The 27,810-nt window shown below is 37.6% G+C and overlaps 1 protein-coding gene and 1 long non-coding RNA gene across 2 annotated transcripts in view; one reads left to right on the forward strand and one right to left on the reverse strand.

Moving 5' to 3' along the window:
* The window catches only part of LOC102213099 (bcl-2-like protein 11), a 30,958-nt gene extending 13,234 nt beyond the window's left edge, over positions 1-17,724 (forward strand). Inside the window, exon 4 of the mRNA XM_005733742.1 lies at positions 12,626-17,724. Within this exon, the coding sequence (XP_005733799.1) occupies positions 12,626-12,778 (153 nt within the window). The 3' untranslated portion in view covers positions 12,779-17,724. The remainder of the gene's footprint in view (positions 1-12,625) is intronic.
* A 591-nt stretch (positions 17,725-18,315) lies between these two features.
* LOC102213476 (uncharacterized) overlaps positions 18,316-27,810 on the reverse strand; it is an 85,742-nt gene continuing 76,247 nt past the window's right edge. The window contains exon 5 of the long non-coding RNA XR_001290384.1: positions 18,316-18,399. This is a non-coding gene — a long non-coding RNA (uncharacterized LOC102213476). The remainder of the gene's footprint in view (positions 18,400-27,810) is intronic.

A 27,810-nucleotide genomic window follows, 5' to 3' on the forward strand; every position in this document is an offset into this window, starting at 1 on the left:
CTTAGTGGGAAATCATCTGTGAACGTGGTTGCAGAATCATCCAGAAAGTAAGTGCAGGTGTGTTTGTTCTTGCTGTAGAACAATAATGAGACGGAGAAAAGAGGAACGTGGAGACTTGTTCCTTGTTCTCTTGCCAGGTGTTGATGCTGCAGTGTATAAATGCACATGTGTGGTTACACATAAGGTTGACCAGGTTTCTCACTTTATGGGTGATTGCACAGTTTTAATCCCTCGCCTTTCATCCCACATATTGAGACAACAGTGCGCATTTTGATTAGCTCTAGTTTCCAAAAACCAGGACTGCGACACAGGCACACTTCTGATGTCTGGATTTTATCCACTAAAGAAAGCATACAAGGAGGTCATCGTGAGTGAAGTGCTGTTTAATCTACTTGAGCTATAGCTAATTTAAAAAATTGCATGCAATTACAAAACCTCAGGTCATGCAAATTTCAGTGTAATATGATGGTAACTACAAAAAGGGAAAGGAAATTCAGCTGTAATAAACAGTGAAAGAGAAACTGCTCAAGTTTCAGTGAAACTGGTGAGAAATGATTGTCAGAGATCTTTTTTCCAGTTTTTAATCATAGTTATCTTGCAGTTTTGCAAGGATGAGAGTATGAAAGCAGTCTTACAAGAAATATGCGGTTTACAAAAAGATCGGGCTATCTGTCGATGCATCTTTATGAAACAGAACAGTAGCTGAAATAAGAGTACACTGATCAACCTTAAAAGCATTAAGTTTCAACATTAGAAATAAACATCTGAGTGCACCAAGAAGTAAAATAAACATATGAACTTATGTTGATTTATTTTTCTACCACTGTGAGTTTGTGATGACAATGAATTCATAAAATTAATGATTTTCTGCAGCGTAATTCTCTTGTCTACTTTGCAGCTGCAGGGTTGTATTTTACTGTTATATTATTTCTGTTCTTTATAGATATCTATCACCTGTTCCTCTTGTAGCACCTCGTGCTCAGTTGATCTATTTTGCGCAGAAGAGTCAAATGACCCATCAGAAGCTTTGATTTATGTGAGCGCACCAAGAGCCTAAAGCAGAAAGCCCGAGTTAACAAACAAATCCGATAACCACCATTGTGATACCAGTTTTCTCTGACTAGATTTTAGACTTTTTCAAGCCAGCTGATACAAAGAAATCCTGGCTATGTTGAGCATGCTTCATAGTACGTCCTACTGGTCACTCAAAATACTTACATTTTCAGAAGGTCAGCAACAAGACATTTTTTAAAGATAATTAAATCCATCTATCTGAATAATGTGAATTATTACCACTTCAAATATTGAAGTTTTACATTTAGCATTCTTTTTATGGTTTTTTTTAAAGCCTTTATTATGACAGGAAAGCTGGGAGAGAGCAGGGGGAAGACATGCAGGCTCTAAAATAGCCTTATTGCATTATGAGTCACCTGTTCAACCCGGTGAACTCAAATGGCACTCCATTCTCGTGTAATTCAGAAAGCAAATTCTCAACAGATGTTCTCTCACATCCCTCAGGTTTCTTATGTCTTTTCTGAGTGTTTGTGAGTGGCTGTGTCTGCGTTGAGATATCCTGGTGGGACTGCATCCTTGAAGTGACCTGGAGAGTTGAACTTTAGGAAGATTTCTGAATACAAGAAAATATAAGAAGTCTTCAGCAATGCCACGAACTTTACACCGTAATCAAACCGACACAGCAGTAAATGATGAATCATCTGGCTCCAGTACAGCCGGGCTAGACAAGGGTTGAACTGAGGTGATTAAAGCATGTGGTGTGACTGCCTGCAACGTAAAGCCTACACCCTTTTGACCTGTTGCTCCTTAAAACTAAAACAGTTTTCACTTCCAGCTTCCTTAACTCAAAAATGCCAAGCCGGCTGTGAGCATTTCTTCAAGTTGCATTATTTCACATACATTGTTGGATCTCTACTGATCCAATAAAACCATCTAAAAATATAAGATCAAATTATCAGTCTTCTTTTCTGCACATTTACGTGCTCCACAGAGAATGATTTCTACTAATGTTGATGGGCCTCTAACTTTTCTTCCATGCTGACATTTTGTTTGTTTTTTTACCAAAATTTCCAAACAGTTTTTAATTACAATGCCACAAAATTTGGTAAATGGTACACGGATTGTCACATTTGGTAAATCACGGTTCCAAGATGATCTATCCTTATGTGACTTTGCTGATATGCTCTTTTCTTCTATAGTTATTAGAATTACGTTTCTGGTCGTGTGTGAAACATTATAACAGTTATAAGAAAGATTAGAATGAACTTAAACTCTTACCACCAGGTCAACAGTTGAGCTTGAAGCTGTCCAGACCTCTGGGTTATGATCAGGAAAACTAATGACACATCCAACCACCCTGTTTAGATTCATCTCGCAACCCTGCTTCTTTGGCACTCCTCAATTTAGGATTGCGAGTCACTGATCCAAAGGTGTCTTGAAATATCTATGAAAACAGGATCCAGTTAACAAAATTTTATACTTAATAGGGGAATTTATTATGTTTTTAGCTTCAAAATGAAAAACATTATTATCAGCCCGTATCACATTACTTTTGAACACTTAGCTGCCAGCATTGCTAAGGTTGACAGAAGAGCTTTATTCGACTTCATTGCCTGAAGCCTAAGAAACAGTCTGCCTCACTTCAGCCTGCAGAGTGACTCACAGAGACGCTACACTGACACAGACTCTGGGTTTAGTTCACTTTACTGCCTGAGAAGTTTGAAAAGCACTTACTACTGTAACATACCATGCAACCATACTATATTATAGTGGTTAATTATTTTGCTGGAAAACATATGCAGCAGTGTATAATCTCAAATGTAATGAGTAAGCATTTGTTTTTTTAGTAATCTTCCACACACTTAGCTTTTTCTCCTTTGCCCTCAGGTAATCCATCCAATCTCTCTCTCTCTTCCTCCCTGTCTTTATATCTGTCTCTCTCTCTCTGTCAAACATTTACACAATGTGTGCATGTTTGTTTTCAGACTTCTGTGAACATGCCCAAAATGGTGTCCATGCCCATGTGTGTTTGTGTGTGTGCGTGTGTGGTGCGACAGCCCAGTGTCCGTGACAGTGTAGATTCATTATGGCTCAAACCTGCGGTTACAGAACTCTAAGGGAGCAAAGCACAAGGTCTAATTATCCTGTCCAAACACACACACACACACACACACACACACACACACACACACACACACACACACACACACACGCTTACAGAAACTCCCAACACACACTGTCTTTCAGTAAGAGGTACAAGCCTTTGTCCTGAAGACAGAAATAACTCTGAGGAACACTCTGGACCAGTTGGGTGTCACTGGCTGGCTGCTTTTATTTGTGTGTGTGTGAGAGAGTGATTGAGTGTGTATGAAAGACAAAGGGCAGGACAATATTTTTAACCCTTGCTTAACCATCTAGGTTTGCCTACAGCACTGTTTCTGTGACTACACAGTGCCTGCCGTAGGTTCTGCCTGTTTATGGCCTGCTAGCTGAACAGTTGTTTTGTTAAAGGCGTTTTCTGAACTTAAACACCATTATCAATTTCTGCTGTCAGCTATTGTAACGGAAGGAACTTTGATGTCTCAAAGTTTCAAAGAAACTAGGACAGTAGTCACTGAGAGAGGAAAGTTATTTCAGCATCAATACCTTTTTTTTCTATTTGGGGGCTTCAAATATTTCACTATTGACTCATTTGAAATATTGACTAATTTCAGGTTTCTAATATAAATCTTTATAAATGCATAATCATCTATTTCTCTCAGTCATGGCAGTCAACACCACACCTCAGTTTACTTTATTACTGCAAGATTTGGCAACTTATCATGGCCTTTTATCAATATTTACCCCACTCAGGATAACATAAAATCTCTAGGTCAATGCTAGCACAGCTTTCCCTCCGTTTCTCGAGTGAGATAGCAGAGAACTGCATCACTGTGATGTTCACCCAATCTGGTGCATCGAGCTTTCTCTCAGAGGAATAATTTTACTTAAATATAGCGACAATGGTGAATTAATGTTATGGTAACTATTTGTTTCTGAATACCACCACCTCTCTAAAGCCCTCAAAAGAATGGTATTCAGAACACCCCAACCTTTCACCCATTATTCAAGTACACACAGAAAAAGTACACAGAAAAAAAATTAAATCTTTCAACTCAGTAGCAAGAGTTGGGCATTGTTATGCAAGTATTTGTATCCGTTATTATGCATATTTCCCAGTGCAACTCTATGAATGTCAGTTTGGCAGATTGTGCAAGATCAATGAGTAGATGTTCAAGCTGACAGTAAAGACATTTTTACAGGAACAGGAACTTGTTAATACTTGGTTGCAGTACTTTTGCATTCAGAACTTAAATTTTACATTTATTTTAGCAATAGTATGTGATTAAGTGAAGCTATAGCATGCATGTAAGACCCATGGCATATTTTTGTTTTAAAGCTTTTTTTTAAAAAAAAAAAAAAAAGAGAGACAACTGAAAAAGAAAAGAAAAACACTTTAATTCAAAGTGGCACAGACGCCACAGAGATGGTAATAGTAGATAGAAAAATAATGTAGCAAAACCTGAGTCATTTTGCATTGTGTGCATCAGTGTGTGTATGTGTGTGGTTGAAAGTGTAGCCTTGTTTTGAAAGCTATTTTTGAGAAGCAGCATAGTAAGTTGTGGTAACCAAATAAAATCACACGAGCTCTTTGGAAGTGGCTGACTCAATGTTTCCACTGTGAAAGGAACGAGGCAAGAAGAAGAGCAAGATAGAAAGATGAGAAACTTAAAAACCCTTGCATCAGAGATGTCTGTCTTCAAAGACTTTGGGCAGAAACAATCACTTGCAGAATGCGCACAACTTGGCTGTCTTTTCATTCGCATCACCTTTTGCATCCACAATTTTTAGATTTCTGGATCCAAAGTGCATCTTGTCAACTTTTAATATTTCTCAGTGTCATGGTAACACTGCAAAGGTTTTTAAATATGCTGCATTCAAAAGCCAGTGGGGAATCTTCGACTTCAAATCTCCTTTAGTGCTCTAAAACTGGCAGAAAGGCACGATGTTAACAGTAAAGGATTCATTTACCTGTGGCTTCCCAAAACAAACAGACCAAAATAATTCACTGTGCAAACATGAAAGAATCTGCAGTAATTGTGATAAACTGTTTTATCTCTAAGTAGATGAATTGTATCATCTTGTTTGACTGATGGGCTGAATTCTGTTTTTTTACTGATTAAATGCCTGACTGGTGAATTGCCGATGATTGGCTGACTTCCTGCCTTTCTGAATCTGTTTTTGTGAAAGTTTGGCTTTTCGTCCTTTGGCATCTTTGTCACACTTTGCCTGCTGTTACATCCCGCTAGCAATTACTGTGGGTGTGTGCGGGAAAATGCATGCACTGTACACGGTACCTTCGTGTGTTTGCACGTGCTGTTTGAATTACTTGTTAGGAGCCTGCAGAGTTGCAGTGACAGCAGGAAAATGATTTGTGGCAGCAGGTTTTCTATTCTCAGATGAAGGATGAGGTTATTTGAGGTAAGAGTTCAAATGAGGAAACTATTAGAGAATTACCAATGTGTGTCTGGGTGTGCATGTGCGTGTTTCCTTTCTGTAATCCTGAGGTATACAGTAAGCTTGAAAATGAAACGTTTTTTGGGAAACTGGTTTTGGCTTCATGTCAGTCTCTCAGCCCGCAGTTTGTCAGCTAAAGGAATACATCTGCTTCTGATTGCAGTGCAATTCAAACCTCTTATACTGACTGTGAAATACAACCAATCGTCCAGAGTAACAGATCAACCCTATACACAGTGTTTCTGATTTAAGATGTTTATTGGTTTATCCCTGGATTTACAGTAATGTTAAAACAGCAAAAGAAAGCAATTAAAACATGTTAATGTGTGATATTGTAAAGCACTGTTTGCTGTTCTTTATCATAAGCAAAGCTAAAAATGTTCTGCTCTCATACTCAAAGCATGGACATGACACTGAGATTGATCTTCTCATCAAACTGCCAGCAAGAAAGCAAACAAGTCTGTTTGCCAAAACGGCAGACTATTTCTTTGAAATCTATGAAGTAAAGAAACTTCCAGCATGCATGTTATCAAATAAAGTATTATTAGTCCAGTTCTAATTATAGCTTAGATGCAGTTAATTTGATAACAATGAGAGGTGGTTTTAGATAGTCTGCATACAGGCTCCTCTTAGGTACACCACATCCTCCTGTTATGTTGTCATTCATAGTTTCTCAGCTTTCATTTGCAGCCAAGCATGACTATAGATCAACACATACTGTGATTTGGAAGGTCATTCAGAAGTGGCATTTTGGCCTTTTTGATCAGGATATGAAATTAATCCAAATCCCTAATTTGGAATAAATTCACATGCTGTGAATCCAAGCAGTTCCTATTGAGCTTCCCTGTTTTTCATTGCACTGGTTTTGATAAACCACATAACCCATGTTTTTCAGTGTACCAAAAACAGCTAATATATTATAATAGTATCTAGACATCAATGGACCATTAAATAAAACGTTATAATGAAAAAAGCTTTCAGTAAGATTGCTTTGCGTCATGAGACCCATACATCTGCCAACAGGAGCCCTTCCCTTACTCTGCAAGCTGAAGACCATCATGACAGTCAAATCATTACAGTGGTTGGTGAGGTGACGAAAGAGCGCAGAAACGCTGCCAACTAAAGCAAAAAAAACAAAACAAAAACCCACAAACCTTGTGTCTGTGTTCCAACGCTGCTTTGAGGAGAGACAAGTCTCTAATGTGCAACATGATAAACATTGCTGCAAGCAAATTAACAATAATAATAATAATCTCACTGTTTCCATAACAAGAAGGTATAATAACATCTCTGAAGGCCTAGAGAAAATAAGTTGCCGAAGGAAAATCTTTATTGCTTTTACAAAAGTTCTTATTCGGGTTGAAATCCAGTGTAATATTCTACTATAAACAAAGGCAAAGCTCTAATGGTAATGTGTGATGTGAGACGCCAATTTTTGATGCCAAATGAAAGGGGAGGCTGAATTAATGGGTATTAACTTCACTCAAGACAAGAGTCTTGATATATAGTAATGGCAGACGTTCAGGTTGCGGAGATGAAACTAAATTGCCAAAAAAATCAACATGTGGAGAATTTACTCTTCACTTTGCCGCCAAATACAACAGTCCCCTGATGACATTCAGGGAAACTGAGCCTTAGAGAAATCAGTCTTACTGTATTGACTCTCTGCCGGTGATCGGCTACTTCCTACACTGGTGTAGCTGAATTGTTGATTTAAAGTTAAAAAGTTCATAAAGTGATGATTACTGGAGGAAAAATCCACAAAGGAAGAAAAAGTATCACATGTCCTGTCAGAATAAGATGTTTTTCCAGATGTGCAATTTTTTCCCCCCTCTGTCATGGTGAATTTGATTTAAACCACTGACAGATAATAAAACTAAGTCTTCAGTCCCACCAGCTCTGTGAAGCTATTCACAAGGGTACTTGAACCCAAATGCTAGCACCACAATGCTAACAGGATAATATTTAACAGATATAATGTTAACATCTTCCAAGCGATTGTCTCCAGATTGCCGTTACCATTTGAGAGCATTTCTGTCAGGAGATGTTAGTAAAGTGGGATTGTTATTTCCATCTACAGCAATTTATATTTGGCACCACTGCTATGTTCTGTGGCCTTCCCACCCTTCTATACCCACACAGGGAAAGCCTCAAGTGGGGAGAGCATTAGCTGGGATGTAAGTGGCAAATGGATCAGTTCTTTTATAGCACTTTTCTACAGTACCTAAGGGGTCAAAGCACTTGATATAACTTGTCTCATTCGCATAAGCACCTTTTTCTATACACGTGCTTCCTATCTAAGAAACATTCACAAAGGATGCATTGGAGAGCAACTTGGGTGTTCCAACAATCCAGGCTCTTAATATCTTGTCGGATATTTGGCACAAAAACTAGAGCAACCAGGGATTAAACTAGCAACCTTCCGATTAGCAGATTACCTGCTGAGCTACAGCCACCCCAACTACAGAAACTATATGCATAGATATCTTAAATGGCACACCAACCTGTATGAGATTAGCTCTAGGAATGTTATCAGCTGGTACCCGTGATTTGCCTGCCAGAACTAACCCTACGGTTGACAAGCTATACCCCATTACCTTCACCTGCCATAACTGTTTCAGTGTAAAAAATCAGGGTCATGTCTTCTTCAAATAAGCATTCTGCTAGCTCTTTGGTCATGTAACTTGCTTCTTTGTTTAGTCAGATGTGAAATTAGAAGCACATTGTGATTCATTTCAGGGTTAACTAGTGTTCCCCTCACCTGTTTCCTCCTCTGGCATTAGAGGCTTCTGTGGCTTTTGGCTCACTTTTCAAATTAAACCACACAGCTTTTATATCCCTGTTGCATCTGTAAAGATCCTGTTTTTCAGAGTACAGTGTGGCCTGGGGCAGGCAGCATTATTTTGTGCCAGCGGATATCTGGATGATGTTGCACAGTCTGTCCATCCGGGCTAAATCTGAAAGGCTTAATGCCACAATGTGAGGGAAAAGAAAAAAAGATTCTTCCTACCCTTGTAAATTCCTTAGCTGCTCTTTAAATTATTCATGTATGGCAGTTTAAGCAAACATTTTGTACGGAACTCATTAAAACTCACACCTGAAAGCTGCATTTCAACCAAAACCATCCACTGTTAGCTACTCCGGGTAGTTGTGGCTGTAATTTCCAGCTGTTAATTATATAAGGATTCAGTTACTCAGGTGTTTTATTCTTAAAATAGGTTTAAAGTGGGTGAAGAAAATACATTCAGTAACTTGCACAACATTGTGTCTGAGTGAAGTAGCTAAAGTTTCTGTTGTTGTTGTCTAAAATGGCTTTCTGTGTACACAAGTTACTACATAATTTTCATTGTGGGGATCCCCTTCCACAGTAACAGGAACCTTGTTGTTTCTGGAGAGAGGTTTTTTTTTGAGCATCCACCCTGAGGATGTGTTCCTGTTCTACTGACCAGGGAGATTATTACTGAAAAGTTACTCTTCCTGCTGCTGAAGAAATGGACTGAGGCCAAGACACTGAGCGATCAGCTGCAGGGTTACTGTACAGAAAAGAAAACACCTGTTTCAGTCAACAGCCTGCCAAGTGTATCTAGATGACTGAGGCAAGGAGTTACAAATAGACACAGCTGAGGGGCACAGTGTGAAACAAGGCAGGTGATTTCTGTTATAACATGCAGACAAGAGGACTGGGCACCCAAAATCCAACCAGACTCAGCTTTCAGCTTGTTTGCTTCAACTTTTATTTTTTAATGATTTGAAAAAGAAAATTTGAGCAAATTCAGCTTGACATTGTGATAATGCTTGAATGTGTCACTGGAGCTACAGCAAGTAAAATAAGTATTGAACACATCACCAGTTTCCTAAGGAAATGTATTTCTAAAAGGTGTCATAATTACCATGTAACAGCATTAACCTGAGGCTACAGCCCTACACACCAGCACAAATCTCTATCCAAATGAAGACACGTGTGAGCTTACGTGTGGCTGATTTCACCACAAATGATGGCTCACTTTATCACGGTGCTGTGCAGGGGTCCGCATTTACTCAGCTTTAACATCACCCTGGGCTCTTGGCTAGCTTAGTGTTAGCATGCCGTCTGTACAGGTGCCTGCAAAGAGCCAAACTTATGTTAAAAGTATAATGCAGTTGTTTCTGTCCTGGAGCGGTTTCCACTTTACCATCACATTCTCATCCTTGTGCAATAAAAAAAAAGAAAAAGTAATGTCTATATCTATGCTGCAGACTGCAACACTATTTTCCTCCTACACACAAACTAAAATCAGCTAAATGTAACGAGACTGCAAGAACCGATAAGAGGGATCAATAGGCAGGCAAAATAACGATTCCAAGGAATTGGACTACTGTGAGCCATTCCCTGGGAATCCCTGATAACAGCTGAGAGTTTCCCTGGCAGTGTGTTTGGGACGATCTTCCTTCTAAAAAGGTCCACCCTCGTTTCAACATCATCATCATCATCCTGGTAGATTGCTGCAGATTTTTTTAATCACAATATCCTGGTACATTTTTCCATTCCACCGTCCTTCAATTACGTGCCAGTGCCGTATGCTGAAAAACAGCCCCACACCATGGTGCTCCCACCTCTAAACTTCAGTAATGTGAAATTGTTTTGGGGTTGATATCCAGTGCCCTATTTTCTCCAAACGTGGTGTGTATTACGGCATCCAAAGAGTTTAATGTTGGTTTCATCTGACCAGACTACACTCTCCCAGTATTTCACAGGCTTGTCTTAATGTTGTTCAGCAAACTTTAAACATGCTTCAACATGCTTATTCTTCAGCAATAGAGTCTCGCGTGGTGTACGAGCACACAGGCCATGGCGGCTGAATGCATTACTTATTGTTTTGTCTTTGAAACAATTGTACCTGCTGATTTCAGATCTTCCTGTAGCTCCCCACATATGTTCCTTAGCTCTTAAATAACACTTCTGATAACTCTTTTCATTCTTCTTGCTGGGAGCACCTGGTTGTGGTCATCACAGTGAAATTATGTTCTTTCCAACTCCACATTATGGCCCCAACAGTGCTCACTGGACCCTTCAGTAGTTTAGAAATTCTTTTGTAACCAGCACCATCAAGGCTACAACGGTCTGATCAGTAACTTTATCAATCACAAGCGGTTTCTTGTGTAACACCTGGGAATGAGACCTTTTTATAGGCCAATCAGTTGGGACTGAAGCAGCTGATTTTAATTTGCAAAAATTGGCAGGATTGCTTTCTAATTACTAATAGATTTCAGCTGGTGTCATGACTTTGCATGCTTTGTTGCACCTCCCTTTCTTCATGTGTTCAACAGCACATTTAGAAATACATAGAAAATTGGTGACATGTTCAGTACTTAATTTACTCGCTGTAGTGACAATTCTCTTTTTAGCAGAGTTGACTGAACAGTTTATAAAGCAATTAACTAATTAGGAGTACAGTAGCACACCCTCATTCACAAAAAGTTGAGAAACTCTATGAAATGTAACAGTAACAGAAGACAAATATATCTAATTTCATTAGTATTTATTTATTTATTTATTTATTTTATTATTTTAACAGTTTGCATAATATGTGTTTGTTAAAACATCTTCTGTGCTCAGATTATATCAAACCAATCATCTTCAGTTGTGCTTGGCATTTCGGCACTTGCTGTATCAGGCATTTCCTAAGCTTAACCTTAGAGGTTTTCCTGTTTCACATCTTTGTATCTTGCTTGGTTTTCCACTACTGTGGAAGGTTCAGGTTAGCTACTGTTAATTAAAAGTGTGCTGGAGTGAAAGGACTGTGACAGCTTTTGTTACAGTACCGCATTCCTTGTTCTGGGAATGTGTATGTATGCTCTCATGTAAAGGTAGTTAATATTCTCAGAGTGTGATCAACTGTATAAATTCTGCTGTCATGCAACATATAAAACAAGATTTTAAAAAAGTCAGAACTTGAAAGATCAGAAGCTTTCATACGAACCCAAAATATAAGAAGACATATACATATATGGGGTGACCGTGGCTCAGGGGGTTGGGAAGCGTATCTGCAACCGGAAGGTCGCCGGTTCGATCCCCGGGCTCTCTGTCCTGGTCGTTGTGTCCTTGGGCAAGACACTTTACCCTACCGCCTACTGGTGTTGGCCCACAATGGTGCGATATGGCAGCCTCGCTTCTGTCAGTCTGCCCAAGGGCAGCTGTGGCTACAACTGTAGCTTGCCTCCACCAGTGTATGAATGTGAGAGTGAATGAATAATGGCATTATAAAGCGTGTTGGGTGCCTTGAAAAGTGCTATATAAATCCAATCCATTATTATTATTATTATTATATAAACACGTACATTCAAAAATGCACTCACACCGGGAGATGGAGAGAGTAAAAAGAGAGTTGTGGCAGGATGTTGAGAACTATACTTACATGCTTCCTGTAGACGTAAACATACAGTAGGTGTCTGCCCCTTTGATTTAAAACGTCAAGTGATCACAGGGTGTTTACATGAGCTTTAGATCTACATCACTGCACACTCAGAACATTTTGCGATATGGCAACACACTATGCAAATGCTAATGCAAATTCTTCATGTAGATATAATTTTTTTTTTACTGTACATGTTGTTAAATAAAACAGTTTAACCGTTTTATTAAGTTTAGGCATATAAAACTGCATACAATAAATACTTTCTTGGTAATTACTTGCACAAGGATTAGCATCAAGCACCCTCACCCTAAAATACTTACCTTTTTGTCTTGATTAGACAATGATTAGTCTATAGTTCCACATCAAGAAGCTCTCAAGTGAATATTTAAGACATGTCAAACAGAGTTGTTGTTGTCAAATAACTCAGTAAGAAGCAAAGTTAAGTAACACCAGACTTGTTAACCAACTCATGGAGCATTGGGTTGATTTTATATAAGCCCACATATATACAACAAGATATTCTAGTAAGAACAAGGAGTTAGCTTTTGTTTCAATAACTGGGTTTTTGTTACATTTTAATGCAGTCACATGTGTATTCTATGAAGCATAACTGTCATTAATTAAAATATCTCTTCTTCTCTCTGTTCTTTCTGTTCCAGAGGGCACCTAGACCGGTTGTTCTCCTGCCGAACATAGTGCCTCATATCCACCAGGAGCCTGTCACCCTTATCTGTGTAGGCCTACTGCTGATACTGATTGGGCGATGGATTTGGATACAAGGCAATACAAACACCCAGGACACCCAGGTTTAAAATGAGAGTGGTAGACCTAGAAACCCGGCAGATGTAGCACTTTTTTACTAACTGTTTTTGGATCTACTTTTTTTGGGGGGGGGAATTCATTTTTAGCCTCTACTCTCTGCTTTTCCATTTGCAAAAAAGACTGCTTTTGTCTCCTGGAACTCTAACCCTTTTTTGTGTTTGCACCAATGTTTTTCCGTCATGGCCTCAAAGATTTTGTGATGCTACCAAAGAGGCAAGATTTTGCAATTCTTTGTGGGCAGGGGCAGTCGCAATACCTTAATATGCCTCTGCAAAATGACGCCTGTGGAAATTCAAATGTGCCTTGAACAGTTTCTCGTTTACTTCGCTAGCTTTCCATACAATTTTTTTTTTTTGTACAAAGATTATGTTCTCCCCAGGTCAAAATATCTGTCAAAATGGATGACTTTGGTTTGGAATTGCACCTGCATCACATTCATTGCCATCATGCAGCAGACTCATGACCTCTGTAGGAATCAGCCGGACCAGACTTGCATCAGTATCCAACATGTTTTTAAAAATACTTGTGGCAGATTGACAGCACACCAGCATTTTAGAACTCAAATGAATTGGGTATTATGTTTTTCTTGAATCTATAATCTGGATTATTATCCCTTAAAAGGTACTTTTAAGTTACTGATATATAGCAGGAGACATCTGTATGAATCTTCATTTGTTTTCTAAACATATATAGCATAGAAATTTGTTGTCTTCTAAAACTGCAAAATTGATGTTTTATCACTGTGTTTCATGACTACTTTAACAACAATTGGTACATAATATACAGCACAACCTGATAATGAACTGAGCCCACCCAAGTAGATTTTACCATCTGCATCTTTTAGACTTTATCAAAAAACCCTTAATCATAACACAAGATGATATTGAACCAACTTCCTGCAGTAGTAGATACAAGTCTTCCAATCTCCACTAGAGAACTCAAAAATGGGTTATACCACCAAATACTATCTGTGTACATGGCTTCCTACAAGATGACATCAAAATGCAATAACAGTTTTCTTCTTTGGTCATTTTGTATTCAGCATTAAAGCAAAGAAAAAGAGTGTGTTAATAACCAAAATCTGAATGTGAGTGTTCCATTTTTGTTTAATAACAAAATTGGAGGAATTGTTACTAAGTTGAAATCCAGTTAGCAGAGTGGTGTTGATGAACAAAGTGAACAACAAAACTATTAAATAGTGTCATTTCATAGTGTCTTGTTTATGCATTATGCAACCTTTAAATTTAAACTAATCAACCATTACTGTCTTCCACCTTCTTCATTAAGCATCTGGTTTTACCATTAGCAGGCAGAGTGCAATGGTTTCTTGACAAGGTCACGATATCCGTATATTAGCACAGTGATTCAGACCTGGCCAAGTCTCCATACGCTTGCCAGGTCATTAAATAGTTAGTTTGAGTTTTGGACAAACACCAAACATTGAATAGTGCAAGTCAAAGACTCTTAAATAACTAAGTGATTAGCGAACAGCGGAAATAGAGGCTTCAGATTAAAAACATGTATTTGTATCTTTGAACTCTTGATGCCAATGAAAACCTTTGTTGTGTTATAATGTAAGAATTCATGATCCTATAAAAAAATAGATATTGGGTTATGTTACGAAAAAATAAATGTTACCACTTAATCCTGATTAAATCTGAAGTAAATACAAACAACTGAGTACACTTGTCTGTGTTTACAAATATCAGAATTTACTCCCATTTGAATGTTGAGGGTAAATATAAATCAGTCCATTTTCTTGACTTTGAACATTGTTTGCTATCTGAATATAATGTGGTGTCAATGGATTATGCAAAAATACATTTAACCGAAGCACTTTATAATACCAAAAGTGCATGCTTCTACTAGGAAAGTTGAAGGAATCAACTGTGCACTACAGTTTATTGGAGGTGCGAAACCAAATCAACCAATACTTCTTATGATCTGATTCATGAAAATTAGAGAAAAAAGACACAAAGATAGAATTCCTGCTCTGTTTAACTGGCTTTTTTGAGAATAATCACAACATCCCTACCTCCTTTAAAGCATGGTGCACAGCCAACTCCTTGAACTTTTCTGACAAACTTTACCAAGCAAGCAGACTGACTAGGTTTGGTTGGAGTAGTAAGCATTAAACACTGTATTTCAAAGGTCCAATGTGAACACTGACCAATTATATTTGTGTACAACTCATGTTTTCCATGTTGGTTTGAATGGTACAAGTTGAATATTCCCAAATTCATTGACATAATATACGTTAACTTGATCGGTACCAATAATAATAAAATGACATTGCCTAGTGAGCATGTTTGTTTAAGCATGACACAAACAAAAATAGGGAAGTATTTTTATGCCCCTGTGAGCAACCTTGGAGATGTACTGTGCTATTATGTGTGATACATGTGTTTGATTTAAAACTTCAGAATCAACGTAGTTCAATCACTGTTGACGACTCCCTGTGAGGTTAGCCCAAACGTTTGTTGTAACACAGCAATAATCAAATGTACGTTTGCACAGTTGTGTCAACACCACTGAAAATCACTGATACATTAATGTGCTGGTATTTATCACTGCTACATAAGAATTTCAGCTACTCTGTAAGCTGTGTAATCTTACATTTTAATAGCTATTCATCAGCTATAAGTAATCATTTTCAAGCTTTCTCCTATGATATGATGAGATGGTTTAGGACTGGTCACTAATTGAAGGTTTTGCAGGCGTTATCTAAAGATATTTAGCATTACTTGTAGTGGATAAAGTCATTAGAATAATCTGTACTTGTATTGTTAAAAATCCACTTCTGACAGCAGTGTCATATAGATTATATTTGTCATATAAACATCACCGTACACATCTGGCTTATTGGTACAAGATTAAAATAAAAAATCGCAACAAAGAGACATTAATGGCCATAAAAAGTACATTAAAAGATACAAAGAGATTTAACATAACCACAGAAAACCACAAAGAGCTCTTACCAATGTATTGTTTATTTCCGAGAACCACATTTGTCCACTTATGTTAGCAAAACTGCCACAGCGCAACCTAAACAGAAAACGCAAAAGTTGTTTTACACTACTTTCTGTTTCTGGTTGTATTTCCTCTTTGTTCTATCTTTTCCTGTTGGAGTAATGTATTGCATACCATGTAACCTTTCTGATTTGTCTCTGTTTGGAATTGAACACGTTCCAGGTGTGTGTTCATGTGCACCAAACCTAAGTGCTTTTGCTTTTGTCGCTGCTGTGACACTGAGATCGCTGTAACTGCGTGTTGATTTTTGATATCGTGCCATGTGAAACCTACAACCTCATTTTGAAGTACTGTATTACAGCTGGAGTGTGAGAGAAGAGCATGGCAGGGAGGAAACTGAAAGATGAATTAACGGCTTATGAAACTGATATGGAAACCTGGCAATGTGCAGATTCTCCGCCTATCATTTGTAGGTGTTAGAGCACAGAAACACTTGTATTACATTCAGGGTTTTACTGACTCGCTTTAACCCTGCTCAGGCTGCGTTCGCATATTGTGCTGTGCTCTTTGGGGCTTTAAGATAACAGCTATTATCTACATACAGTTATGTGAAAAAGCAAGTTGCAAATTGTTAGCTTTTTTGGCATATCTTCAGTGCCGACTGATAAAGGTGGTCGACATGACAAGAATTTTTAAATCATGAATTTGACAAAAGCATGAACAGATGTAATGATGTGTGGAGAAAGAGAGTCACCGTTGGTCTTGGTCCCCTTCGGCAGAAATCATTTTTAGCAGGTGTTTTGTATAATTGTTATAACTGTCCTTGCTAAATGTCTAAAGTTGCAAAAGTTTTTAAGGGTTTTACTGATATTGCTGCACTTTTCTAATCCCCCCCCCATAACTTTTAAATGGGATCATATTTGGGTTGTTTTATATGACCTTTCATGGTTAATCAAATCCATAACCCTCAACATGTTCTTTTTGAGGCATTCCTTAGTAGACTGGCATAATTTATGGCACGTTTGGGCTGCTGAAAGGTAAACATATTTGCAGCTGAATCAAAGACTAGACGGGCAGGCTAGACAATAACCTAGGTGGGAAATCAACAGCAAAATTATTATCCACTATACTCCAGAATTGAAATTGCATAGGCTGAGAAGTTAAAATCTCCCCTGTTTCTGTTTGTTGTCTTGAGTTTTGTTTTGTTTGGGAATAGCAAAGGCTTTTTTATGAATGAATAAATACAGTTGAGGTCCAGTGATGCATACATGTTGATGCCAACAATTATAGGCGATACCTTCAGAGTTTGTGATTACAACTTTTAGATTTATGAAAACTTCAGTTTGCATCAGTCTGCCTTTGTTTGGAATTTAAGGTGGTTCTAAACCCTGGTTGAAATGTTCTGGTTTTTGAAGGTGTGACGAAACACCTTTTCCACTCAAATTATTTACATGGAAAAATTACATAGTACATTTATCCATAGGCATTTTATGAAATGTTTAACAGATATGCCAAAAGAAGCCAGACTATTAAGACTATTCTCATGACAGGAAAATAAGATAAAAAAAAAATCAGTGGAATTGTTAAAAAGATAAAACACACAGTATAGTGGACCCAGAGACATAGCGGTTTATTTTGCTTTTGCTGAAAGTGCTGTACAGAAATGCATCTCTTGGATGGAGGTTGTTTGTGCAAGAACTGAGACAAACAATTCCAAATGACCCAGTAAAATTGTAGCAAATTTGTCTTTTGTTAATATTGTAACTGTACACTGAACATGTAATTATTGCTTCAATTTAAAATAAAGCTTTTTACATTCAATTTAATCAAAAAATCAGAGCAGTGTGATTATTTGTCAATACAAACCATCTTTTTATTCTAATTTGCATATGTTTGGTTATAGAAAGTTGTTTATTTAAATAGAATTTAGTTGTTAATATGAACAACTGTGAATGTGTAACCAATGTAAAGGTCAGACTTTGTTTGAGGCAGTCATGTGTACATTTTCTTTTTTAAAAGAAAACAGAATCCCCCTATTTTTCCCCAGTAGCCCATTTGCAGCTGAATTTTATGCATAAAGACTATGACTTTGAGAGATACTTGTTTGCCATACTCAGCTGAAGGCTTTTATATCACATCCACACACATCCAATATGCTCACTTTATTTGGAAGTATTAGTGAAACATCTAAGTGAAGCATATAAAACCTCTTTATGTACATCTTTCAGAAAAGAAATTATAGAAGTAAAATATATTTTATTAGCAAATATATTTTATTTTTATGAGATCCGTATTTGATCAAACATCAGTTTGTTTATTGGCATAAAATCTCAAAAAAAAATGAAATAAAGTTGTTTCCCTTTCCTTTTGTGTTTGTGTGCGTGCGTGTGTTCGTGTGCTCATCTGCAGTACACGGAAAGTACGGTGCCTTCCAGAACTTGGCAAAAGCACATGCTCAGATAATTATATGTCTTCCACATTCAGACTCACATACACAACTCATTAACACACGCACACTTGGTCACACACACAAATGGTTTCTACACGCCTGCAGGCACACACACACACAGACACCAACACAAACACATTCATACACATGTGTGAGTCAGAACTGTAGTCCAGCCGGGGTGGATTCCTCCATCTGTAGAGAAAGAGAGAAGTAACAGTTTTAACTCTTAGTGGTTTGAAGGTAAGAGAACAAAAGGTGTCTAAAATGACTTTCATATAGCAGGTTTGTGTTGCTCAAAGTTCAACTAAAATGAAAATGTATGACTGTTTTCTGCTACAGCATACAGATCTGCTTTGTAAACACAATTCAGTAATATATGGTGTGCACTCTTTAGAAGTTCAACATGCACTTCAGTTGCACTAATGTCCTATGTACAGGTCAATGAATTGTCGTATATTTAGTGTTTAGTCTGTTTCGTAATCAGTACTACAGACTTTTGTTCTTTTGAGAAATTATTTTCCCTCAATGTTTTACATAGACCAGGAGTCCCCAATCCCAGCCCCACGAGGGCCGGTGTCCCTGCACGTTTTAGATGGGTCAACACACCTGAATCATGTGATTAGTTCATTACCAAGCCTCTGGAGAACTTAAAGATGGTTATTTATCCATTTAAATCAGCTGTGATGGATCAAGGACACATCTAAAACCTGCAGGGACACTGGCCCTCGTGGACTGGGATTGGGGAACCCTGACATAGACCCTTAAAGCCTAATCCACAACCATGACACATGTTGATTCTATTGCATCTACTATTCCCTTGCGTAAGAACACCACTGCCCCTTTCAGGATCAGGACAGGTAAGATAAGATAAGATAAGATAAAACTTTATTAATCCCTTGGGTGGGTTCCTCTGGGAAATTCGGTTTCCAAAAGCACAGCACCGACAGAAGTTACAGAGTCAGACTTAACTTATCAACAAAGTCTTGATTGTATTTTTTGTTTCTAAAAGAAGAGAATGAATTAGCTCTTCGGAGTGTAATGTGGTAAAGGAATGCTTCACTTTTTGTAACGCTGGTTTCAGTAGTTTTAACAAGGAAGTAGCATTTTGTGTATTGCACCTGACCTGATAAAAGTGCTATCAGTTACCTTCAGTATGAAGGTACAGTGTCTGAAGATAATCACTTTAATGGTTCAAGTAGCAACTGGTTTGTGGGAAAACAAGTGTGCTCTTGTTTTTAAAATTTGGATTATGCACCACTAAAGTCCAAGTATCAACAGCCATGATTCATTATCTCTTTATGCCTCATCTCAGTTTTATAAGGCAGGTCAAGGACTTCATCGTTACATGACGTATTCTTAAAAATGTTTGTGTAATCAAAGAACCATACTGCAATTTTGGCGCTTTTGCAGTCATTCAACCAACAGTTTGTTGACATTTCTTAAGTACTTAGGGCCAATTGTCAGAAATTCCTGCTAATAAGAAGCAATTTTAACAATAAAAATTTAACACTAAATTTGAAAAAGTATTTTGATTATGATTTTTGGCAACAGTGGCACTCATGCTGGGCACACTATGATTATATAGGAAGTACTTATAAAAATGGTTTGTGGTTTGACTCCTTCAGACTACACTACCTACTGTGTAAAACACAGCAGGAACCAGGTGTGCGCATAGTTTCCTCACTGCTGCTTTTCACACATACAACTAGTGTAACAGAGTTCTTTCTGTATTAGGGCCAAGAGGAGACATATTCAGGATGCTGTGGTCAGAGACCTCCAGTCTATTCTCTTCCTGTATTGAGTGCTGTTTGTGTGAAAAGTGAACCACAGGAAAAAAAAAAAAAGTCCTGCATTTAAGGGGCAAGTATATAAGTGTTATCGACAAAGAGCATACATAAAAGTATTCACATCTAATTGATGTAAAACTTTGGCTAGCCTATAATAAGTTTTTATATTAAGTATAGAGTACAAAATAACTACATTTCCACAAGTGCAAAACAATGTATACACTCAAGTAGAACAAAAATGGAAACTACTTGCAGTTGTCAGTATATAAAAACAGATGTTCCTGTAAATCATAACTTAAAAAGAAAAAGTGAACTTGTTAAGTCTGGTGAATTTCTGCTAGACACTCAGCTTTTCACAACAGCACCTGCATGTGTAAATAATGTACACATATGACTCCAGCAGCACTTTTAGTGAACTTCATGTCTCTGAGCAAAATCTAGATCTTGAAATGTATTTGAACAAGGACATGTAAACATGTTGTTTAGCGCTTTTTTAGCAAACTAATAAAATGCTGGAATTTCTTCATTCACCAAAACAAACCTAAACTCTTGGTTGGGATGTGGTTTTTTTTTTTCATTTCTCTTCTATTTGGCAAAAGTTGAATCTGATAAGTTCAAAAAAATAACCTTAATATTTGAATAGAAAGTAATCTTTTAAAAACGTAAAATAAAGTATCTCATTATGTGGCCTTTACTGAGCAAAATGAAGTAGAGGGTGCAGAAAAGCCACAATGCAATGTCCCCATATAAGTATCAAGAGTCTCAGGAAGCTATAGTAGCCTTTAGTGGTGCAACATGTCAGTTAAAACAGCCACACCACTAATAATGGAAATTTTAAGTCTTCATTTGAACTGGTAGACAGAAATAAGCTATAGTATGTCTGTGATTCTGTACATAAGTTAATGTTCTTATGGAAATGTGGGCATGGAGATGGACTTGCTTTGCCTATAGTCTCTATTTCAGGAGCTGTGATTTTTGGCACTTTCACACAGGCTTTTATTTTTTGTTTGTTTAGCCATAAAAGTTGCTGCTTTATTATAATATAGATTTAAATTACACCCACTAGTAGAGTATCCTGCTGACCCTCGGCTACTATTTTATGCATCATCCCACCCCTCCACATACTATACAGATCTTTCAGAAACTGTATTATGTTCAAATATATGATAACTTTTTCTTTTTGTTTCACCACATTGTACTCACAAATTGCAAAGTACATCTGGAAAACCTTTTTAAGCATAAGTACTTAATAAGAAAAAACAACAAAAACAAAATAAGAAAAGCATTTTCTGGTGTTTCTCTATTCATTTATTGTGTGTTGTCACACACACACAGACACACACAGACACCATACATGGATGGTTAAAACATTACATACAAGAAAGCTTTCTGTAAAAGGCGATATGTCACAATAACAAATTTCCCCACAAAGACTCTGACTTCCGTGTGCCTCACAATGCACAGTACAGCTATAGGGACAAACAGATTAGCCATCTTTTCATAACAGAACTCATAATCAGTATCTCCTAGTGGATATTCTCTTTTTACATAAGATAGCTGTACACAAAGCTTGTGGGTTCAGTCAGGATTAGTCAGTGGCAGCTAACCCTCTAAATGAGTGAGGATCACAGAGATATCAGAACACATCTGTTTCCTAGTTTTGACTGCTGACGCACACAACCATGTGCATGTAGGAAGAGTAAAATGCAAAAACTGATTCATGCTTGTGGCAGAATTTAACTTCATGAAAATCTGCCTGATTCTGACTGATGATACTGCTGATGAAAGTGGAATAAGTATTAAAGTACTTGTTGTTGTAATGTAATGTCACTAATATATTACACACAAACATACACACACACACACACTCATATAGCTTCAGGGGCAAATACTTTGCATGCAAAACCTTTAAAGGATATGGCCAGCTTTCCTCTAAATACAACAAACCTTTGGCTATAAAGAGATTCTTCTTAGTCTTTACTGTTGGGTTTTCTAGTACGACAATAACTTCTATTTTTTTTTCACTTCCATCATCAAAATGTTATCAGGCTTTGATTCTTTTTTTACACCTTTGAATTTTGAGAAAATGCTAGCTTTATAGGTATTTACAGCAAACCACTCATTTGTACTTGCAGCACACCTCAAACTAAAGAGAGACATGCGATGCAACACGTCGAGTTGAGATAAAAACAAAATGCAGCATTTTTAAAATTTCAGACTCAGCTACAAATAGTCATGAACCAAATATTGATGAGTGAAAAATACTTCTTATGTGTTAAATTTGAATTCAGTGCCAGCAGCACAAAAAATACTGCGTACATATAATTATACTTACACATACTTTATATATTAGTCTAATAAACAATATAGGCATGAAAAGAGCATGACAAGCATGGTAAAACTGAAGATGAGCATGGGAGATTGTAAGTTAGGTCTTCAATTTTAACGATGTCTCCTGTAATCTTCTGTTACTTGAGGTCAAAACAGAGCAGAAAACATGATGAAGAGGTTTGTTTATGTGTGGTAGTCTCAGTTTGTCATAAACTGCTGAGTCCTCAAAGCAGAAGTGGGTACAACAGTGCTCTTGGGAAAAGGAAACACAATGGCCTTGCTAGTCCCAGCTTCAGACAGCTACAGAGAAACTACGTACGTAATGCTTAGAGCATTATACATCTAATGTCTTATCTTAATGTTCAGTACTTAAAAGAGATAAGCAACAATGACCCAATATGTGCTCAGCTTTGACTCTGGAATGCTTTTGATACATTTTATGATAAAACAATGTAAATATGCTGTGTAAAAATATTTCCACAGACAATGCCGAGAATGTATGCACGTTTACTAGACTATTTAATAGATATACCTGGATATTTATTCTCATAACAACGTTAATTTTAGTTAGCATTAGACTGCGATGCTGCTGCTTAATGCAATAATCTTCATTTTTTTGTGATGCATCTACACACTTTAGTAACTGCAGTTGAAAAAAATAAAGTAAATAACTCAGTCCTGCTTGCAATACACGATGTCAGTGAGCAAGATTTCCAACAACCTGAACTCTAGCCAGCTGATGAATGCAGTAACATTAAACATTAATTTTAATGTTCGGTCTGGTTTTGCTTTCCATCATCTCTGGAAGGAAATATCTAGTTATCTATCTGCTAAAGCTTCTGCTGTTCAGTGGTTAAGTATTCCTTGTTGCTTGGCAGCATTAGCATAAAGGTTTCATCAAAGCCTTTTCTGTCTGAAGGAGAACAGTAAAGCTGCTGTTCTCCAACAGAGCTAGGGAAGAGAACTTCAGATGTGAGTTTGGTTAAGCCCTATTCACACAGGCCTAGAGAGCAGTCGGTGACCTCCTGGCAACTATTGGTCACAAGAGAAAAATGTGTATTCCCCGACAACAACCACCTATCAAATCAATATTTTCATTTTAGTTTTTCAATAATTGCTGGAAGTGGTGCCTACTAGCATAGCATGTTTTGTTTTGTGTGCTTGAAATAATTTATTTTAAACTTAAGTTTATCTTTGCCTGAATGGTTTTGAAGAATCGCAGCAAAATATATGATGAGTGCAATTAGAATTATGCATTAGTCACAAGAACAGGACAGGAAGACTTGAATTTGTCTTTAACCCTGTTTGTATATGCATCCCATCCAATGTGCACACAATCAATCGCGTATTTGCTTGGGACTTTGACATGTCGGATACAAAATTTAGAATGAAATGGGCATATGACTTTTGATTTGTGGTTGTATTTGCCATATGGGAAAAAGAAATATAAGAAGAATACACTGCTACACTGGTTAGTCATATCTAGCATCAGGACAGAAATTCAGAGAGAACAAAAGGAAGATTTTTTTTCATCTCTGTAAGGGTGAGTGAGGGCAAGTCCACTTTAAGGAAGTTGTTCTCTTGGGCCCCAATATACACACGGTATCAGTGGAAATACCCCACAGTGTGTACAACATTCAAGAGAAGAATGTGGCTAAAAACAGTGAGTTGTAGGGAAGCTGTTGTTTCCTGTTATATTCTATTCATGGCATGTTTCCTTGTGCAGAGTTTTACTTTTTAACATCATATTCATGTTTCCTCATTAAAATGTAGAGTGCTTCTTATTATACAAGCTCTCCCTTTGATGACTGCAGAAAAAAAAGACTTTGCTCTTCAGAAGGATGTGGCTTTCTAAGAGAATCTCTTGCTGTCTCAGTGTATGTCTACGCACATACAGCATATGAGCTGTTTTAGTCATATATCAAAGCATCTTTACATGTGAGCAGCGCAGTGTCAGGCACACTGTTGCAGCTATTTGGCTCAGTGTTACATCAGCTTCACTCAGGCAGATATGCCACTCTAGAATAGTCCAAGCCAGCATGTACCACCAGATTCACTGAGGCAAATCAAGCTAGCCACTCCAGAGTCAAACTCACAAATCCAAGCTAAAGAGGGGACAAACCACAAGTGAACCCAAGTGAAGGAAATAAAACCAACTTAAACAACCCACAGCAAAGAAGAACAGTGACATGTAAGAGGGCAAACAGAAACATGCAGTTGGTATGCATGAGTGATAATGCTGGGTAATGAGACTAATTACAAGAGTCTGACATACTCCAGCCCAGGACAAAACATGTCAGAGTAAATCAAACCAAAAGCAGCCCCGGCGAGTCCACAAACAGGATCCAGATCAAAACACCCAAATCAAACAAAGGCTACACAACCTGGACACAAAAAACCCCATGGAAATACAGGCAGACCAAATAGATCATATCAGTTACCAAATCAACTAGCCTGCAGCTAGCTAGCCAATCAGCCAAAACACTGTAATGGTTTAGATTTTCTGCTGTGCTTTGTTTCCTGTTTTTATTTTGTAACAACTCCCTTGAGTTTCTTATTGTTTACCCTTCTGCTGTGTCCGTTGTGCATTCTTGGGACTAGTAAAAACAGTACAAAGCTTAAAGTAGATTAAGTGAGGATATTCGTACTATTCTGGCAGACATGGAAATTGAGAGTTAGCCTGCTTCAGACCAGACAAACAATCATTTTTTGTTCTCAGGCCTGCATTATAAAGCAGGCTTTCACCGTATCCAGGTTGCTTCAGAGTTAACTGAGTGCTTTTTGTTGGTTCACTTTATATTGGGGTAAGTCGCCAGAGTAACTTCTGCTGCAAACCCAACCTGCTCAGGCGATTAGATTCCAGATTTAAATCCATTCCTACTATCCAGTTCTATGGAAAAGAGCATTGCCACTCCTGGAAGATTCCTCAGACTTCTGTGCATGAATAGCTGGTTCCTACAAGGTTTTTCAATAGTATCTAAAGTCTTTGTGTTTCCCTGATAAGTATGACAATTTTATTACTTGACTTTTTTCCTGTTGGCAACAAACAATTTAACAACAAATTTACTGTTCAGAAAATGTTGACCTTGTATCAAAGTTGTGCAGAGCCCATGATTGTATTCTGTTCCAAAAAAAGTCAAAAATGTAACTAAAATCACATTAAAAAAAAAAATCACAAATCAGATTAACCCACATTTTTCCACAATAAAGCACAGAAAGAATTCCTACTATTTAATGGCAAAGATTAGCTCATCTTCAATTGTCCTGGCAGCAATACACCTCAAAAAAGTTGGGAAGGAGGCAACAAAAGGTTGGAAAAGTAACAGCTACCAATCTTTGCTCTACCAATTTGTTTAACTCACAGCAGGTCAGCAGCATGACAGAGCAACTTAGACTGGCAAAGGTTCTCAGAAGTAAACTACAAATTGCAGTTGCAGTGTAACAATTACAGACTAATGTTTCTCAGTGAAAAGCTGAATTTGAATATCTCATCTGCAGCACATAATATCATCAAAAGAGCCCTTGAGCTCGGAAAAATCTCTGTGCACAAGGGATGAGACCAAAATTCAGTAATGCATATCCATTATCTTCGGGCCCTCGGGCGCCACTGCATTAAGAGTACATGGGTTTAGGAACACTTCCAGAAATGAGTGTCTGTGAACACAGTTTGTGTCCACAAATATGGGTTAAAGCTCCGTCATGCAAAGAAAGGGCTATATGTTGACATGATCCAGAAACTGTGCAGTCTTCTCAGCAGCATAATACAGCAAAATGGATAACTGGTCAGATTAATCAAATTTGAAATTCTTTTTGGAAAGCATAGACATCATCATCAAACTTAAGAGGAGAGGGTCAATCCATCTTATTATCAGGCCTCAGTTTAAGAACCTTCATATATGATGGTATGGGGTACATTACTACCTGTGCAACTGGCAGCAACTGGCAGCTTGTACAAGCAGTTGTTCAACCAACTTAAAGAAGTCCAGACGCTTTTCATTCCAAGCTCCTTAGACTACGATGACCTGGATCACTGAGAATCTTCACAGACATGACAACAAATACTTAATAAAACAAATATCTGGCCTACAAAGTGAATTGATTTTCAGTATTTAGATCATGGCCTGCTGGGAGCTCAACAACAGAAAGATTAATGGTTTCCACTGTTGCTTCCTATCAAGCAGGTTCTGGGTTTGATTCCATGCACGGTCTTTCAGTGTAGAGTTCACAGTTCTTCCTGCTTAGGTTAATGATGTGCAGCAGGAAATCTCTTCAGGACTTCTGCAGCACTCAAACTTTAAAAAAAAAAAAAACCCAAATACATGAAAATACATAAATATATAAATCAAAATAAATAAAGAGTCAAGCATAATTCATAGATTTATGGTAAATTCAATAGAATAAAGCAAATATAAGGCTTCCAAATGAAAAGAGATGTACAGATGTACAAATATGACCAACATTTTATTAATCCATTTTGGACTAATAAATAGCATGCCTCTAGTCATAACCTCTCCCCCTGTTTCCCCCATTTTCCCTTTCCTTTTGTCACTTGTTTTCTTTTTGTTTCATGTGTGAGTCACAGGAGAGCCACGCCCTTCTCCGTCTGAGTGCCTGTCAGCACAAACACCTGTGGCTTATCGCCTCATTACCAGCAGAATATCCATTCCTGCTCGCCATTCTCATATTCTCAACTTTCATATGGTTGTGTTAATTACTGTGGTAGAGACACTTAGTCCTTTGTGCTTTGTTTTGCTACATTTGCATGCAGTGTTTTCACCTGTATGGATCCTTTTCTGTTGTGCTTAGATTGATAACCTTTACCCCTCCAAACATACCACTTGTCATTGTGGCCACGGAGCTCAATCTTTGCCTTTACTAACCATAAATTTTTCTCCAGAAGACATTTGAATTGTCCTGCAGCTGTACATTTCAGTTGAACTTAAAGGTGAAGCGAATAAGTAATATACCACTTTGTACAGAAAAAGAAGAAAATTAAAAAGTGAATAAAAAAAGACCATGGCAGAGACAATTTCATGCTGTTCTATATATAACAACCATGATTACTGCAGCTTGTTTGTATTCAGTGCCAAGTACAGTATATTGTGTAATAGCTATTATGGTAATCTATCTATGTCTACTAAAACCTGCAATGCTGATATAAATGTCTGTGCATATTAAAGAAAATTCTGTGGACTTTGGACTTAGAAAATATTGAATGATGGGAATGATGAACTCATGTTGTGAATTTGATGTTTTCAAGGGTAACGTTTGCAGGAAAAACAAACACTAACTAGAAATGACTCAAAGCACTCACCATACCATTTATATATCCACTGAAATATACGCAAGTTGACTACTATATTTGTTTGCATAACACAGAGGCACACACACACACACACACACACACACACACACACACACACACACACATATATATATATATATATATATATATAGATGATAAGATAGGTTTAAGGAGTGTCAC

Source organism: Pundamilia nyererei, unplaced genomic scaffold (assembly GCF_000239375.1).
Source record: "Pundamilia nyererei isolate P.nyererei 1_Seehausen unplaced genomic scaffold, PunNye1.0 scaffold00054, whole genome shotgun sequence".
Taxonomy (NCBI): Eukaryota; Metazoa; Chordata; class Actinopteri; order Cichliformes; family Cichlidae; genus Pundamilia; species Pundamilia nyererei.